The sequence below is a fragment of the Corvus hawaiiensis genome, chromosome 9, assembly GCF_020740725.1.
Source record: "Corvus hawaiiensis isolate bCorHaw1 chromosome 9, bCorHaw1.pri.cur, whole genome shotgun sequence".
In the NCBI taxonomy this organism is placed as follows: domain Eukaryota; kingdom Metazoa; phylum Chordata; class Aves; order Passeriformes; family Corvidae; genus Corvus; species Corvus hawaiiensis.
The window spans coordinates 9,510,068-9,528,779 of NC_063221.1; the positions used below are offsets into that span (position 1 = coordinate 9,510,068).

General features: G+C 39.2%; 1 protein-coding gene across 1 annotated transcript in view; it reads left to right on the plus strand.

The window, feature by feature from the left end:
- The window catches only part of CDC73 (cell division cycle 73), a 101,732-nt gene that overhangs the window by 67,083 nt on the left and 15,937 nt on the right, over nt 1–18,712 (plus strand). The window contains exon 11 of the mRNA XM_048312472.1: nt 16,366–16,423. Within this exon, the coding sequence (XP_048168429.1) occupies nt 16,366–16,423 (58 nt within the window). The remainder of the gene's footprint in view (nt 1–16,365; nt 16,424–18,712) is intronic.

Consider the following 18,712-nt stretch of genomic DNA (forward strand, 5'->3'; position numbering starts at 1 on the left):
TCTTACAGAAAGTGAGACTCTCGGGGAAGAAGTGGTACTAAATATCCAATCTCAAAGCAGAAAGATGGCATCCTGTTGGAGATAACAGGCACCAGCTCTTATGCCAGGGAAGGAAAATGTCTTGTTCCAGCCGCTGCCACCTGTGCAGGCCTTTTCTGTGCCTGATACCTTCTTTTTCTGCCCCTTTTCCCTCAGGCTATCCTCAGGCTCTTGAGGCATCCCACACTTCTCTCCCAATAACTTAAAGAGGCCTATCCTGATGAATCCTTAAGATTTATGGAATGGGTTTACTGTAGATGTTGAGAATGATAACATTGGTAACTCTGTGCTCTGAGAGCTTTGTTGAGCTGAGGTGAAGCTGTGGAATTTGGTTGTTGGGGCTGTGCTGTCAAATGGTGTGTCCAGGTCAATCTTACCTGGCAGTCCCAGGTAAGAAATTTCATGGTTTTTTTTCTCATTTCACCTTTTTTTTTCTTTTTCACACTTGGCATTCGATGCCCATGAGGTTCACCAAAGGATGCAGACATCCTGCCCAGCACTCCTCCATGCTGGAGTAGCTACATAGATTTTTTTTTTTTCTTTTCTTTTGTGTGAGACCAATTAAGAGATTAGCAACTCCAGCTGTTCATCGGCTCCCTAAGTTCTTTTCTCCATGTATATGGTTTGTACAGGAATATGGAGACATTTTGTCAGCCTCAGAAATTCTTAGTACTGAAATAGGTGATGCTCTTGTTTAGTGAATGTTAAATAATGTGAAATTGAAGAATTGGACTTTCAGAGCTGTCAGAATTTCCTGTGACTTGGGGTTGAGACCTGTACTGATGCTTTCCATCTGTCACGTTTCCTCAGCAGCTTTAGTTCGTTAATTCCTACAGCTCCATCCTGTAGGTATCCTCATTTACAGCTGATTCTGGGGGACATGAAGGGTTTACAGCAGAAATAACAAAGATTTAGCAAGTGCCTTAAATGCCTGAATCCTTTTCTTCAAGCACAGATGCTTAAGCTAGGAAAACCAACAAAATCTGTGGAAAAAAATCGTTCCCCGAGTGACTCAAGAGGTCCTATTCCTGTAATAAATTTCAGCAATATTTGTTCATAGCCAACAGAAAACCTGGATCATAAAATGGAGAATAAATCCCCTTTTAAAGGCAATTCCCTACTGCCCTTTTTTTGACATGTTGGAGGAGCTGAAATTCCTCCAAACACTGTGCACACCACCCAGTCTGACTGAACTGCCTCAGCCTGGCCAGCTGGGGACACGTCCCTGATTTTACCCAATGTTGTTCCACCTCTGTGTTTCCCTCAACTTGCTGTTCCCAGTCAGTGCAGATTAAGCTGCAGACTTTCCACTTGTAAAATTCCCATTAAACTTAAATGATACCATTCCTTGAGTGGCTTTCAAGGAAAAGGAAGCTCTGCTGTGGAAATAATGGATTTTGACTGAATAACTGTGTTCATAATTCCTTCTGTAATCTGCGTAAGACTCTAGATTAATTTCATGAGCCTGAGGATTTTTCTCACATAAATTACTCATGTAGAGTCAGTAACCAGGACTCCTAGTCCTCAAATACATGATTTAGAGGAAATCCTCATAGTCCGGTTTGTATTATGTAAAATGAGAGATAATATTGATTGAGAACTAGAGAATTTTTATTGTTTTCTGCTATCTTAAGCTATATTTCAAACTGGAATTCCAGGTGGTTTATTTTCTGTAATTTAGTGGCTTCTAGCAGAAGAAGAAATCAGAGACAGCTCTCTTGCATCTTGTCCACCTCAAGACATAATATTAAGAATCATTAATGCATTCTGTAGGGAGGTGTGTCTGTAACAGAAGAAATACTGGTTATATTTAATGTAATAATGCTGAGTCCATAAAATTTGGCCTAAAATTCAAGATGATATTTTTCTGTTAAGTATATAATCTTGCCGTTCATAATCAGCATCTGCAAAGAGTTCTATCGCTGATCTATCTCACTAAAGTAAATTTATAGGGAGCATCTGTCATCTCAAAAAAACCACCCCACTTTTTAAAAACGTACAAAAACCTGTCATTCTCTTAAAACCCCACAAAATCTCGTGACCTTGGATGATGGGTTGCATGTTGTGGGTTCTTTGAAGTCTTTTCCTCTTGAGGATTTGTGTAATGAAACATTCAGACTTCTACAAATGCTTTTTCTGTAAGTTTTGGTTAATGCATGCTTGTGTTTTATCCATGTGCAAGTATGAGGGTTTACATTGCAGTTGAAAAGATTGAGCTGTTGGTGAGACTAAATCTGACCCACTTTCTTTCTGTTTTTGTTTCTTTCCTTCACACCTTTGGATCTCCATGTTAGTCTTTGCCTTGGTGTTCCTTATTTTGCCAAATATAAAAAGCCCTTCTATTGCATTTCTAGGTAAACAAGCAAAGTAATAAATAGAATAAAAATTCCTTCTTCATTTAATCAGGCCTGGGTTCAGTACAGAAAGGGAATCCCTTTGTTTGAGAATCTAGGTCACCTCATAAGGAAAAGGTTTCCCTACTGTGAAAAATTTACATTTGCCATTCTCGTTGTTTTTCTTTCGTCTTTTTCTATTTTTTCTCACGATGTGCCAGTATCTATACTCTTATGCTGTTTGCCTAATGACAGGAGAGGAAGAGGTTTTTTATTCCGTGTATTAAATGTCACTTACCTGAGGTGCACGGTGGGGGGTGGGGGGGAAGCGAGCGAGCAAGGAGGTCTGTCGTAAAGTGGGAAACGCTGGGTGCAGCAGGAGAGGTTAGAGCAGGTCTCTGGAATCTCTGTTCTCCTCTCCCTGGCAGGTCGGGTGGGATTGTGCCAGATTAAAATTGGATGTGTGTGTGCACAGGACAATGCACACAATCCCCTGAGCCTTGTGGAACGTCGGCTGTGTGGGAATAGATGCACCAGCCAGCTCAGAATGGGCCGGTGCAGCCCTCGGGTCCCGCGTGGCTGGAGCTCATGTGCTCTGATGACTCTGTGCAGAATTGCCTGCTGGTTCTCGGAACAATGCTGAGGCATCCCTGAGATGCCTGCAGGAGTTATAAATAGCAGCTCCATGCTGGGTGCAGTGCTGTGGCTGAAGGCCCGCTGGCCTGGGCAGGAGGTGAGCTGAGAAGCTGCCCTGAGCTAAGGAAATTGAGAAATCTGAGGCACCTCCATCATCCCGAATGGAAAATGTGCTACCTGGAAAGATCTGATCCCAGCTGATTGAGATCTGAGGGCAATAATGAGCTGGGGTTTTTTTAGAACAGCTTTCATAGTGGTAGTGCCTTCAGATGTGTCTGTTCAAGCTAGGCACTAGTCAGTGACAGAAGTGTCTGTTGGAGGAGATGAGGATTTCTGCTCTTCTTCAGAATAGGCACATATTCATTCCCCCAGGAATATGCCAATGCAGAAGCTGCAAAATAAGGAAGAAATACGTAGTCTGGCATTAACTCTTGAATAGTTGTTTTTTCTTACATTTTTAAAATGTCTTTTTGGAAGCACAGGAATAGATAGAAAAGTGTGAGGTCTCTGGTCTGTGTATTTATTATCAGCCCGTTGAGCTACACGTAAAATTAATCTGCTGCCCTTGCTCAAAAGGTGATGCTGCTATTTTGTTTTGGTGTTTTTCTTGTAAAAGTAGAGCACGACCCAACTAAGACAAGGAAGTTATTGGATGAGTATCTATGAAATTGAATCTGTTTGTGACTGGTAAAGCCATCCTAAGCACGTACAGAAAGTTCCAGGGTATCATAACAGAGGAATCTTGTTACACTCTGTGTTGGGATTTTTTTCTCTCCTTGAAATCTTGGCATTGAAAGCCTAACTCTATTCCAAAACATTGTCTGCTCTTAGCGGTTTACTCATTTTTATTTCCTGCCACTTAAATGTTGAGTTTTTCAGTGAGGGGATTTTACTTTGCAACACATAGCTGTAGAAAAAAAAAGATTTATTTTTTATCACTGACATTAGACTTTTCAAAGGTGAAACAGCTATTTGAAGTACCAGGACAGATGTGAGGGCTGAAGGAGAGCTGAGGAGGTCTTGCTGCTTATGGCACATTTCCTTCAGATAAACTGTGAAAGCCCCAGGATCATTATGGATGACTGATAGTTGCTAACACATGAGGAGCAGAAATAATAGTTGTAGTGAACTTCACCTGTGAATGTGCTGACTGGCAGAATCTATCATCTCCAGTGGTTATTAACAGTGGGAGGTTCTTAAAGGTAAATTTTTGTGTGTGTGTGTAAAGAGTGGGAGGGGACAGCCTTTTGATAACTTTCAGAACCTCTTTTTCGATGCACTTTTGAGTCTGCTCATTTAGTCAGGGGGTATTTTTTGTAGCCTTGGATGAAGCCTGTATAAAAGTCACAGCATAGCAGGAAGATCCTAAAATTTGTTGGTTTTGTAGAGCCCTTATCCTGTCCTCATCTTTGAATAGGATGGCCCCAGACTATGTGAGACCTTGTCAGTTGACCTTTCTTTAAGAGGATGCATTTCCGCAGTACCAAAAATACAGATGAGAACAGCTGTGTGATAAACCAGGAATCCTAATGCAACGCTAGAAGCTTGGAGATAGTCTGTCTAGTGTATGGATTGTGTGGAAAATGGAAAAATAAAAGTTGCATGCTGTCATCTTAGTGCTTTGAGAAGAGCTTAATTTAATCTTCTCTACTAAAGAGAGAAGAATAATGGGGCATTTAGATATAATGCCAAAGGAAGCTGAAAGTAGAGGCAGAAGGCCAAATGGAAAAATTCCTCTTGTGTGATACAGCCAGAAGCCTTCCTGTATTTTAACTTAATGCATGATTTATTACCACTAGAGTTAGGTTTTGATATGGGCATGTAACATCATCAGCTTTTATATGCTCCAGCAGGGTGGTATGAATGTAAGTTTCTTCAGGATACCCATACCAAGAGCAGTTTGCACAGTCTCTTTGGTGGATGGTATTGTAGCAGTAATGCACAGATTCTATCGAAGCCATGTGAGCACTAAAAACCTTGAAGGCACTTCCTTAAACATTGCTGTTTCTCAAGAAGCACACAAGTAGAAAGCTTTGTTGCTGTGATACTAATACGTTATATATTCCTCTATTGTCTGTCCTCAATCTATGAATCTGGTGTGTGACTGGAATGCTTCTGTGTCCCAGGTGACTCTGTTAGGTGATGATTAATATTGGGATTCTGTTGCCCCCATGTGATTTTTTTTTGGAAGGAAATCAGCCCTGTCCAAAGGCTGTATTACTTTTGGCAAAGAGCCAGGCTTTTAGACCATGCTGAAATGGAGACAACTGAAACTTTAATGCATGTTGTCTGTTTGTTCTCTGGGTACAAACCAGAAGTTTTAAATTTGTTGTGTTTGGGGGACTATTAGGTTGGATTTTGTTTTCTTTCATTCTGGAATCTACAGGATAAGTATAAAGGCTTAATTTAGGAAAAACAGAATTTTGGGTTCAGGTGGCTGCCTGGCTCTTTCTGCTGACATGTACAGTAGTATGATTTTGTGCTCCATAGTAGTGGTAACTGCAAAATACTTAAATGTTTTCATCTGTTTATATCTCTATGCAGGGAGGGAAACTTCAGGCCTTTTGTAGTTACCCAGTTGCACTCAGAGAAAATTTCTTGAAGAAGGGGGAATAATAAATGTTTTGGTCTAATTTGAATGCTCCTTCCTAATTGTAAATAAAAGAATATTTTAATTAAAACAGACTTCTGGAATGAGAGTTCTGCAATGAAAAGTATGTGTTGGAATGGATCTCACAGGGAAAGCTGGAGGCAGAGAGAACTGGAGGACAGGGTCATAAATGGCACATAACAGCACCAAACCCTTTGCATTTTTATTTGGGATATTTGGTTATGATGCTGCATATGAAACTTCTGCATCCTGCAGCCAAAGAAGAGATCTAGGTAGTCTAGAAGGCAGTTTTTGTCAGAGCTGCTGTGACTGGTGTGAGAGGAGTGCTATTACTGCAAAATTTGGAAATGCTGACTTGAGAATATCATGCTGAGAAAAATAGGTTAGCGATGTTGACTCTAGGTGGGAGCGGCCATTTGAGGATACTGAAGAGCACAAGTGTTTTTTCAGTGATGTTTTATTGTGTTAAATATGTAAGCATGGGAAGCTGCAGGTAAGTAACTCCTACAGTGTAATATTACGATTGAGGTACTATTCATACACTGCTTAGGAACTTTGTAGGTTTGAAGTTGGTGTGTATATTCTTTTGAATCCCACACTGCCTCCCTGCCCTGTCTTAAAATGTGGGAAAATGTTTCCAGGGGTGTGTTTATATCGTTGACATCTGAATATATATATCTGAATATATATATCTGAATATATGTATCTGATATATATATTTATATCTGAATATATAAACATTTCAATCCAACAACAGATGTGTTTTCTTTGTGTTGACATCTTTTGTTTTACTTGATGCAAATATATAAAGTCATGGGGCAGAAAGAAACGTTGCAATCAAATGTCAGCTCTGGTCATAATAGTTCCGAAAATAAGGCTTGTTCAAAGGGCACCATATAGCAAGCCTGGACACTGGAAATGCAAAGTATTATATTCACAACACCTGGTTTCTCTGATTTAGTATTCTCAGTGAAATAAAAGTTCATTCACAACATAACTGGTAACTTCGTGTTTGGGGGCAGATTTTCCAACTTCTTGTGATAAAATCAGAGCTGAACACATTATCAGCCTGTTAACAAGGACTGTTCTGGGGCTGCATGTGGGGACGGGAGATCTGGGCTGGCAGTGATGGGAGAAGTGCCACCCCCAGGTGGAGGTGGGCTTGGTGCAGAAAGCTTTGTTTGAAGCTTTTGTTGCTGTTCCCCTGCATTTTAACCTTGCATATGCTGTGTGTATGTGCAGTGCTTGGCAAACGTTTCACAGGGGCTGTTCCCCTTGTACCAGCTGTAAATGCAAAGCTCAAGTTCAGCAGCTGAGAAAAGGGGAAATGACCAAATTGTGTTCTTGCCAAGGAGCAGTGATACTTTTTGCTGCCACTATGGTCAGGGGTACTTAGCTACAGTGTTATAAAACAAGAAAAGGCTGTTCACCCATTGTCCTCTCACCCCTGTCCTCAAAAAAAACCTACTTGCATCCCCATTTGATTCACTTTCTGTCTTCATAGTGGACAACGTATTTTCTTCCTTTCAGTCTGGGTTTTTTTTTTAATGATTTAAAGCAATAAAATCTGTAGTGTAAGAGCGGGACAGGATCTGTGTCATCTGTGAATTGTGATATTCCTTTGGTTAATTTAAACTTTTTTTCCCCCCCATATGACAACTAGAACTGGACTTGTGAACTGAGGCAGCTGGGGCAGGACAAATGTTCAGAGACAGAATTCTGGTTATCTTGTAAGCAGATTAAAACATCTAGTTTTCCGCATCTGAGGGAATTACAGGGTGTGGATAACTGCAGCATGTGCAAGTCAAGAAATCTTAACACTCTTGTGCTGGACTAAAACTCAGAAATTTTTGCAGAGAATTACTGCTCTGTTTCTAACTTGCTTGTCTCGTGTTGTACAGATCTCTCTTGTGTCTCAATATCTTGTCAATACTTCTATCACCAGCATGCAGGACAGTGAATCTGCTCTAAGCAGACAGTTTGTTGATCTGAGGGCTTTAACCAATGTTAAAGGTTAACTACTCTGTTTGCAAATGGCATAGGTAATTTGTATAAAGACACTTCTTTTTTCCTTTATCCTCTCTACCTACAGTTCTATCACTTAACTTTGCTGTAGCCATTGAAGCAGTGGGCATCCCACAAGAATCTCGTGGGGTGTGCTTGTTAAAAGTTACAAAGTAAAAAAAATACAAGAAGAGTTGAGAAGAAAATTTGAGATAGCACAAGTTTCATGACTGATACTACCCAGCTGACTGCACACCTGTGTGGTTTAGTTACCAGCAGCTTGTTACAGTTATGGCATATCTCAGGATCGTCACCTTTTGGTGTTTAGTAGAAAGTATCTTTGCTTTTGGAGCTGGATTTGCATAGCTGATGAGCTGTTGTTCATCAAGGAAGGAAGCCTGGAGTACAAGGCACTCTGCAATTTGAACATTTTTTAGCCCTTTCCCTTGTCTGTGGCAGTTCAAAATAGCCCTTTCCATATCCAAGTGGTTACAGTCCCTTGTCTGCTCACAGCCATCTCTGTCATCACTCAAGCCCTCATCTCTTGGCTTGTTACAATTTGTTATAGCTGCAGCTAAAGCTTTTGATCCTGAAAAACACATTTTTGAACTCGGCAGTTCTTTTTCTAGGCAACACAAACAGCTGAGAGTTCATTGCTCTACTGTTCAGCTTTGCACATTGGCTCCTCAAGGAATTCAGTGTCAGGGTTTTCTCCCGATGTTTTAAGTCTTCCAAGGTGATTACTTGGAAAATTGCTTTCATCTCTCTGCCCATGACCACCCATGATAATTGTGTTTTCTTGTAACATAATGTAATATATAGCCATAGTGCTGGGATTGCTAAAGCTGGCGAGGTACAGAAGAATAATATTAAAACTACTTTTCAGTGAATAGAAAGGAGAAGATCACATCAGGATAAAGTACAACTGGGAACAAGTGGTGCTGGATAATTTGTTGAACAAGCAATCGTGAAATAACCCAAGGTCTTTAATAGGTCTTTAGAATTCTAATCCAGCATCCCCTGTTGTGGCAATGGGAGTCAGAATGAGCAGGGGAAGGCTGGAAAGAGCCTCAGCAATTTCTGTTGCATTGAAATGTTGGACAGCATTACACAAAGTTACTCAGTTGCTTGGGTCTTGGTTCAGTTTGGGGTTTTCTTTTTGAGAGATGTTCATACAGAAGTTAAGGGTCCATCTCTATCCGTTTAGGCACCTGCAGAGCTTTAAAAATATACTTCTCACACAAAGCATTTCACAAATCTTTCCAGAAGTGGCAAAGGAACCTGTCTGAGGTCATGTAGAGCTCTGCTCATGTATTGCTCAGTGAATGCAGGTGTAAGTGGGGTCTTCCTGCTACTCTCTACTGAGCAGCGTTTTCTGAAATGTAAATGTGACTGTTCCCTTGAATCCCACTTCCAAAGCCAAATCTGAACCAATGGTGCTTCTCTGTATGTTTGGAATTTGCATGTCAGTTGTGCTGTTGTGCAAATGGATTGCTTGAGCCCCATATGCTGTGATATTTCTGATAAAACCACTTCCTGTGAGTGACTGACCTTTGTCCTTAGAGGCAGCACTGGAACTAGATAGTTAAGAATATGTGAAGTTGTCAGTTGGAGACTCAGACATGAGCCAATTGCAGTAAATTCACAATTAGATGCAAATTCCAGTTCTGTTGAAGTGATGTGTCCTGGGCTGACTGTGGCAAGCAGAAAACCAGTAGTGTAGAAACCTTTACACCTGACTTTTGAGAAAGGTGAAACAATCCCTTAATACTCAAACTGTGCTGCTGAAAACCCTCCCTGGCTGCCAAGTAATATGAGTGAGGCCGGCTCAGATAATTAACCCAAAGGGAAAGAACTCTAAGCAAAAATAATGTTTTAGTGATAACTGCCTTTGTCTTTTCACTCAGTTCAAGGAAATGAATTGTTTAAATGAACATAGGTAGGTATAGACAAGCCTTTATTTTTCAAAAAAACAAACAAACTAGCCCTCTGGAATTCTCAGGATTAAGAGTTGTTGTTTTTGATGAACACAGCTTATCCCCAGGAAAATGGAAGTGCTTTACATATTTAATCTTCATCACCAACATCCCTCTTCAGCTCAAAAATTGCTATTTCAGTAGCAACAGTTTGAATTTATGTGACTGATACAAATTCAAGACAAAGATCTTAATTTTACAGATATTCTGTGCAAGGATAAAGGTGGGAGGAGCTCTAGCACACTTCTGTGAGGCTGTTCAGAGGGGTTTGATAGCTTGACTTTGGGGGTAATGGTTTTAAGTCATCTCAATAGTTGTGGCTTTGATTAATTATTTTCAAAAACTTCTCTAGTAATTTCCATTATTGTTATTATTTCAGCGTATTTATATGCTTTTGTCCCTAGTTGCTCACTAGTCACTACAGTTTTCTTCTAGATTCAGTTGTGATTTGGTTTGTTTTCTTTGCAGAACCAGAATATTTCCTAAGATATCAATAAGCAGTTCAGTTAAGTCATTCAGATTTTTCCATGTTCAAACTGAATTTCTTTTAACCTGGTAATGAACAAGAAATGGCAGGGAATATTTTTCATTCAGTGGCACTCATTGCCAGGTCCAACTATGCTATGGAAAACACCCATCACTTCTGTTGTTTATTACGTTTAACAGTGTCAGGGTTTCTGAATTTGAATAATCTTGTCAGTTTTAATTCTGTAATGGCTTAATAAAGGACCAGATTTGTAAGTGAAAGTTTAATTTGCATGCTGTGGTACAACAGATATTAGTGTTTAAGTTTGGGGAGTCCCCTGGTGGCACCAGCAGTTTCGTTTGTGCCACCCTCCCCTGGCTCTCCTTTCCCCCTCTCCTCCCTCCCTGCAGTGCTGCACTCATTCTGCTTGCCTTACTCTTGTGAAATTTGTTATATGGACTGCACTATTTGGAGAACTATAACGAGGCTTCTCTTACCTTTGTAAGATTGGCATCGAATTTTCTGGCATGAAACTGGATTTCAGGATTGGAAGCCTTCTATGCTGGATAAGACGTGACCTTCAGTATAATATCTTCTAATATAATACACTAAAGGTTGGACTCGATGAGCTTGAAGGTCTTTTCCAAATTTAATGATTCTATGATGAGTTTTGAATTTTGAAATAAACATGTTCTATATATTTTTTATCAGCCCTTTTTGTCTTGTCACATCAGTTTTTTTACTTGTCCAAGTAGGAAAAAGCGAATCTGTGGTGTTATTTTCTTTAGGCAGTTGGTATAGGAATCCTTTGATAAATACTGGTAAACTTTTCTTCTGTTAAAATTTGTTCTGTAAAAATATCTTTAATTCTGCTTAAACTCCCACTCTTCCTTCCAGGAAATAAGGAAGGTAAAACAATATAAACAGTAGAAATGACCTTTTTATTAATATTGCAGGCAATGGAAGTGAAAGTGACTATAACATTAGAAGTATTTGCACAATAGTTAGATCCTGTTATCAAATTCTATTTTTTTACAGCATAGTTATTAGGAAGGCAGTTAAAAGCTTGCAATTTATTATTTAAGGATGTCTTGGGGGGCTGCATGCAGATTTGTGTGTGCATAGAAGTAGGAAAATAAACTATACCAGTTTGATGTATAAGTAAAATGATGATGTGAAACACCACTTAAAATATTATTAACATTTTCTTCATGCAAGCAGAAGTCAGAGAATTATTGGGAAGGCTGCAGAGGCAGAGCCACTTGGTTGGATTATTTTGCATGACTCTTTGGGGGGCTTGGGTTTTTTCCCAAGGCTTTTAGGGGCTTTAAATTTTTAGAACAAATCTCCATGTTTTCAGAATCCAATTTATATGAAATAGATGTTTATCTGCCAGGCTTCAAGTAGGGCATCTGGACCAGTTTTTTTAGATCACCTGCTTTGAAGTCAACCCTTTGTTTTGTCTGTTTGTTGTACATTGATATATACAATATTTAATTTATAGAAAAGTCGTATTCTTTTGAACTATGCAGTTGTTTTAAATTTTTTCATAGTTCTTTAGGCTGGCTTTAGTAGAATTTTCAAAGGTTCAATACTTTAAGTCACTCAGGAAGTGATAATAGAGTTGCTGGTAACTAAAATGTGTTTTTACAGTCTCTTGTACCCTAAATTGAATAGATACATTGAAGTCTGTTCTTAAAGATAATTTTGCAAGCTTGCCATCCACATGTAGTTATTTTCTTCCTTTTTTGAGTCCAAGTTTTACTACATTCCTCTTCACAAACAGAGCTGGCCTTGGGTGAATTCTGTCATGGCTGGAGAAGCTGGAAGCTGCTCTGTGTTTTACATGCGAGCAGTTGCTAACACTTCTTGCAGAATCAAATGTTACTTTTTGCTTCTACTGCTTCTGGGCCAGGAGCATGCAAGCTACCCAATAATTTTCAGATTTTTGGGTGAAATTCTGGGACTAATTTAAATATTATTAAGGAACAAGATAGTAATTAAATTTACCAAATTAAAGCCACAAGATGGCATCAAATTGTCAACTCTGACCTTTGCTCCTAATGGTTTTTTAAAAGGTCAAAATACTACAGACTCTATGGGTCTCTCCATAAAAATCCAGTTGGGAAAGGGAATATGCAATGAAATAGTTTTTCCTTCCACCATTTGAACCTGTGAAGCTGCCATAAGATACCTTTAATAATTTAGGGTTTATTTTCTAAAGTGTACCAGGACTTATTGTTCAGGCAAGTTGTCATTCCAGCTGGGAAGTGAAAGTAACCTAACTGTGGATGTTAATGCTCATTTAGACCTAAGAAAAGTACTAACTATCTAAAATACAGACGGTTTTCTAAAATACAGGAAAATAATAGTTGGGTCCTGATGAATCCATCAGGTGAATATTGGTAATGGGTAATTTTTGTTGATTAGTACAAATAATTGCTGTTTTTAAAAAATGTTATTTTTAGAAAGGTAAGAGAACACTCCAAAAGGTTTTTAAAAGGTGTCTAAGAGGAAGGAAACAAAGAAACCCCCAACACCCACTCTTGAGTAAGTTAAATGCAACCATAGCTGTACTAACCAGACGTGCTAACCACATGTACTGAGTTGCTTCCCACTCATGCATTGGTTTGTGAACCCAGTATTTTTAGGTGTTTAGGTAGGACAGTGTTAAATAGCATAAAGAATACACTAAACACAAAAACATTGTTGAGAAGAGATATTTTAAATGTCTAAAATGACGGGAAACAGGAGCACTAAAATGAGTCCCATGGAGAAGCAGATCCAACACTATAAGGAAATGAGGCAGTGAGGCTCAGGAAAGTATGGAGCTGATTACATCCTGTATCAGGTTGTTGCCTGAATGGTTAAATCTCCTATATTAAATGTAAATCATAAGTAAACTATGTAAATATATATATAACTTTCTATGGTAAATTAGCACAAGTAAACCAAGTAATATGTTTTTGGTTAAAATACAACGTTAAGTGGTCGTCTTAAAGAAGATTTGTATTTTTCAAATTACATGGTTTTGTTACTAAATTAGTTTCAACTTATGAATATTCATAATACACTCCTTAAGAGTGTCAAACAGCTTATGCATGAGAATTAGGTATGTCATTTTCGAGCAAAACTGTTTAAGTATTCAGAAATTTTGAGGAAATGAATGTTCTTTAAATAGCTAAACAGTGATTTCTGCTGCTTGTGATGCTTAGGGTACAGCTGCATGAACAAAAGCTCCCCTAACTGGAGTTTGAATTTGCAGCATGCTGGTTACTTAAGAGTAACTTTTAGATTAAAAACTTTACATGAGAAGATTTGAAATTATCTTCCTGTGTGCTCAGTAAAAAGTAACTCCTGCCTTTACAAGGGAGTGAGAGCATGCAAACAAGGAGTTGCCTCTGAGTAGCTGAGAGGCCACAAATCACCAGCAGCACCTCCTTTGCGTGGCTGGATAAGGCAGCTACAGAGGTTACTCTGTCTGATTAATACTCTTCGGGAGAAGTCCTGGCATGGAGTTCTCTGTGGTTATACCTGCCTTGTGAACAGAGCTTGTCTTAAATCAGTGTGTCGCCATAGGAAAAGCTTATATCTCTATCTGAAAGCTTTTGAAAAGCATTATTTTTAAATCCAAACTTAGCGGGACAAAGGAAAATATTAACAAAATTATCTTGATAAGGACTTCCTTACTGACACCAGGTTTTCCTCTCCACTTGCAGGTCTTATCAACCATCTCAGCTCTGTACATCCGTTCTTTTCCTCACCTTAATAGTATACATTTCTCCTTACAAATCTTCTGAGAAATGTGCGGGTGAAATATTGATCAGCTTCCTTTGCTACATTGGCTGCAGCTTTTACAGACTAGGAGCTGGTGGTTAGATCACTGAAAATTGTAAAAAGAGAAGGGTGTAAATCTCCTCCAAAGGATTGATGGTACACCTTCAGCAGGTGACAGCTGAGCTTTGGGGATACCTCAATGTCAGGAGTTGTGGGCTGAGGGAGGTTCATTCCTGAGATTATCATAGTCTAAGGTACCAATTCATACAACTGAAAGCTGTGACCTCCATAATTTATTGATTTGCAGAATTTGGTCTTACAGATAGAATGGTTGTAAGCATGGAAACGTTGTTTACTCATTTAAATGAATTTATATCCTACTATTAATCAGATATTTTAAAGTGATTTTTTTCTGTACATCATTGTTGGTTTGGGGGTGGTATATTTTGTTTCTTTCAGTTGCCATGTTCTCAAGGCCTTCCCTTCTTGTTTTAGACTCCTGCACCAAGTCTCCCTTGAATGGCTGTTGAGCAGGCAGTTCAGAGGAGAGTGTCAAGAACTCCCAAACAGATAATTTGCCAGTAACTTCATTAGGCTCAAGTCACTGGTTTGGTTATAATTCTTTACAAGAGTTTCTCTGCAGCAGCTCCTGGTTGTCTCCCTTCGCTGCAGGGTGTGTTTGAGACATGGGAGGCACTGGATGAGTGGCAGAGGAGGCAGCAAAGCTGCACTGCTGATTCCGTAGGGGTGGCAGAAGGAATAGAGGTGGGGGATAGCACACAGTAATGGTTATGTGTCTGAACTGGATTTAGAAACTTGAAACTTAGCATTGCAGGAGTTGATGTTTCTTTAGCTTGATAATGTTCTTTACATTCATCAAGCACCATGAATTTAAGGAAGTGTTATGGGGGAATTCTTGGTTTCTTCAAAATGAGTAACTAGTGCAGCACAGAATCATTCTTTTGACACAGAACATGGTATCTTTCTACAGGAAGAGGTGCAAAATGTTTTATTTTTGCTTTCTTGGAAAGTGGAAGTAAGAAGAAAGATGCTGTTTCTCAGTTGCAAGGCTTGTCTCAAAGGTAGTCAGCCTTTCTTGCTGCTATCCTCCAGAGTGTGGTGTTACTTTCATTTTTATCGTTTTCTGAGTAATTATTGTGAAAGGACATTGGCAAAAATACCTTTCCTCTGCTGCTATAAAAGTAAGTCTTAAAATAACAGGTACTGACTCAACTGCCCTACATAAATGTTGGTATTCAGAAAAGAGTACAGTAAAATTTGGGATAGACCCATTACTTGCAGTGCAGGGTTAAATCCTTATACTAAAGATTAATGGGAGGTTGGTGCCTGTAAAAGTTACAAAAGGTGCACACTGCACCAAATGTCAGCTCTAGCTTAGTGTAACTAATCATGGGTGGCTTCACTAAAGCTCAGGAAAGAGGCTTTGAGTAAATTTGTGTTTTCTATGGGCTTGTGTGGGACCTTCTGTTTGTTCTTCAGAGATCCTGAGATAAACAGTTTTAACTTTCATGATGGAAACTTAAAAGCAGTTCCTCTAAGTGTTATTTAAATCATGGAATGTGAGCCCTCTCATAAGCTTTCTTTTATTTTGAATTACAAAACACGCTGTTATTTATGCATGGACATAGAAGTCTGATAGTGCCATATCACAGTCCTTTCCAACAGGTTTTTCTCCGAGTGGGATCTCTGACCTTGCTGAGTGTCTCATGCTTGTAGGATACTTCACATAGCGTTTAAGTAATTTTCAGATAAAATCCATGGTTTCATGTAAAAAGTTCTTCTCCTGTCAGCTCTGCAGATAGAAGTGGCTGGAATATACTGCAGCTTCTTAGCATGTTGATGCTATGTGTTATGTTCAGTGAGGTTTCACGGCAGTAACTGAGAGCAGAATTTGTTCTTGCAGGAATTCAGTGTTGCTTTGGAAGCAGACGTGTGACCTCACTGTTTTCTTTGGTGCTGTGTTGACTCTGGGGAGTTAACAAGAATAAACAGTAGTGCAGGTCTTTTCTGTGTTACATTAAGGTAATTGGATAAGGCATGAGCAGAACTAATTATCATGAGAGTGCTATTTCTGAGCCCTGAAACTCCTCAAGGCATTGCAATTTCTTAGTCCTGGTTTTCCATCCAGAGCATAAGCAGATCTCCTTTGGAAATTTCTACAGCCAATTGCTTATATTTACATGACTAACCCGTGGTGAAAGTGATAGGTGAAATGCAACAATGCTGTAAGTAGGGAAGGTTTCTTTGAAGGTATATTAAAACAAGTTTATGATTGGTTAAAACATAAGACTGTAATAAAAGTTTGAGGTTGTCTGTCCTCCTCAAATCTAAAACAGGATCTATAAAGAGTTTGGAATATTTTCTCTATTTCTTCCATCTCTTTAGTGGAAACATACTGCTCTCATTATCATGATACCTTCTGTAGCTCTGTGTTCATTTGAGAAACTCGTGTACCTGACACGAAGGTCAGCTGATAATGTCGCCTCTTCTGTCTTTTCAAAGGAAGGTGCATCTGCTCGAAAAACACAAACTCCGGCAGCACAGCCTGTGCCACGACCAGGTAAGGGGGCCCACTGTCACTTGTGCTTCTGTCCCAGATACATGAGTTTCAACGAAGTGCTATTTAAAACTTTAGTTAGCTCAAGAATGAAGTAGGGGTCATTTGTTTGTGGCCTTTAACTGTGCATATGTTGGAAAAAGCTATAGCCTTTTGTTTAATGTCGTACCGTGGGACCTGCGGTCATTCCCTTCAGTGTGTTCCCCAATTAGCCCGTTGAAAGGATGCACTGCTGAAATTAAGAAGTTACAAACTTCTTGGTCGTGGGCTTGGTATGTCACCAATTAAAATTTGACAAAATTCCCACTCAAATATCTAACAAGAGCTGATTAAAACTCCAAGGGTAAACAACTTAAACAGAATAGCTAATCTCAAAAAGAGATATTATTACTTCTAGGATTAATATATCAGAAATAAGTAGTTCTCTGAATGTGTTATCATTACTTCTTCACACTTCTTAGCACATAAGGTATTTGTAATGGGGCCAAAATCCTCAACTGGGTTTTTAATTCCCTTTTAGTAGATTTTGGCTACCAAGTCCATTTGTCTGTCAGATTGAATCTCAAGTTTTGATTCAGTGATGGGTTGAAAGATGTGCTTTGTTTAAATAAGAAACCCTTATGATGAGTTTTTAGAAGTGTGTAAGAGCAGTACATGAGAGGGACGGTGGTTGCAAACAGTGGTGTGCAGATTTGCCCCTGGTTGCATACTGTGAGAATTTTTGGTTTGGTGGATGTGAGAAGTGCTATTTCAGAACAAGATGATGTTATGAAGGTCCTGGGGACATTCTCGGGGGGGTTGGAAACAAAGCTAACCAGTTAAAATGAATATACTTTTTCTAGAAGTGCTGCTGGAATACTGTATATCCTTGTTGAGACTAAATGCTTTCAATGTGTGCCTTGCTAACTCCTTGAGATTTGTTTGCAGGATTTAATGCTAAGACTTAATATTGTACAGCTGCTTCTTCCCCCAAAATCCGTTCTGATACTGAATGTTCTCAGCATGCCTAAATGCTGTTGTGCACAGATTCTTCTGTTTGGTTATTTTGGAACTGGAAAGGTCATGCTGCCTGTCATACTTCTCTCACTAGCCCCGTTAAGCATCCTAATGCAGATGGAGTTGACAGACAGCAGCATGAAAAGGGTAGAAGTGGCAAGAACAGAAATGTGGCTGAGTTGTCACAGTCCCTGCTGCTGGCTGTGACTTCCTGGGCATTTCCTGCCAGCAGCGTGGGGTTTGTCTATAGATGATACTGATACTGCTCTGCTCTAAGGCCAGCCCCATCCATTATCTTGCCTCTAGATTGGAAATTGAAGAGAGAATAAAGAAAAGTGTAGTCAGAAGAGGTTTCTCTTTCTGCCTGTTCTAGGATATTTTTGACTTTTGATACTTGGATATTTTAAAAATTCAGCTGTTCTATTCTTAGCAGTCAAAGCAACTAAAGCCTGCTGTTTGCAGGAGGATGCTTTGCACATAGGAAGCATTAGTTAAATTAGGCTAAACTGTTGTATAGTGGTGATTTGGAAAAAATACCTGAGATGTGCTCTTAAATTACACTCTTTGGCACCATTTTGCATTACCAGCTTTTCTCCTAACACGTCTTTGTACAGCTGTTAAATTTCTTACAGATGCCTATTCTCCCTCCCCCACCTTTTTGTTTTGGTTTTTTTCTCCTTAGGACAGCTGGCTCTGCCCATATATTTAAAGAACATTTTTACATTAAGGAGATACCTAGATTAAAAAAAAATAATTGAAAATCATTGGGTAGGTAAAGTTCATGTAGTTCAATATAGTGTTGCCAATTATATCTGTGCATTTGACAGTGTCAGGAAAAGATAATTAAGGATATGGTCTCAATATTTCAACAATGGCAAGTATGTGTTGTGAATATTTATACTGTTCTAGGAAGTTTCTGAAACAGTTGGTCATAAATAAACATGAGCAAGTTGGTGCTATGCAATTGGAAGTCAATTAATGAAATTTGTCATGCATAGTAGCAGTTGAGACTTGAGCTAGTCTGCATCAATCTCTCCACTACTCACCATTTTCTGAATTAGGATAAACATGGATGATGATGATGATTATCAAGTGCTACAGTTCTCTCCTGAAAACTGAACTATAAAATGTTTATTTGGGGAAGGCAGGTAATTCAGTAATAGCACCAAAATGAAGAAACAAAGATGCTTTTCCACCTTTGGAATGCAGTAGCTCCTTTACTGAGGTGGTCACAACTTCGAAGACTGAAGTGGAAACATTTTACTGGGGAGGTGGAGGCAATTCTTTGGTTTCTAC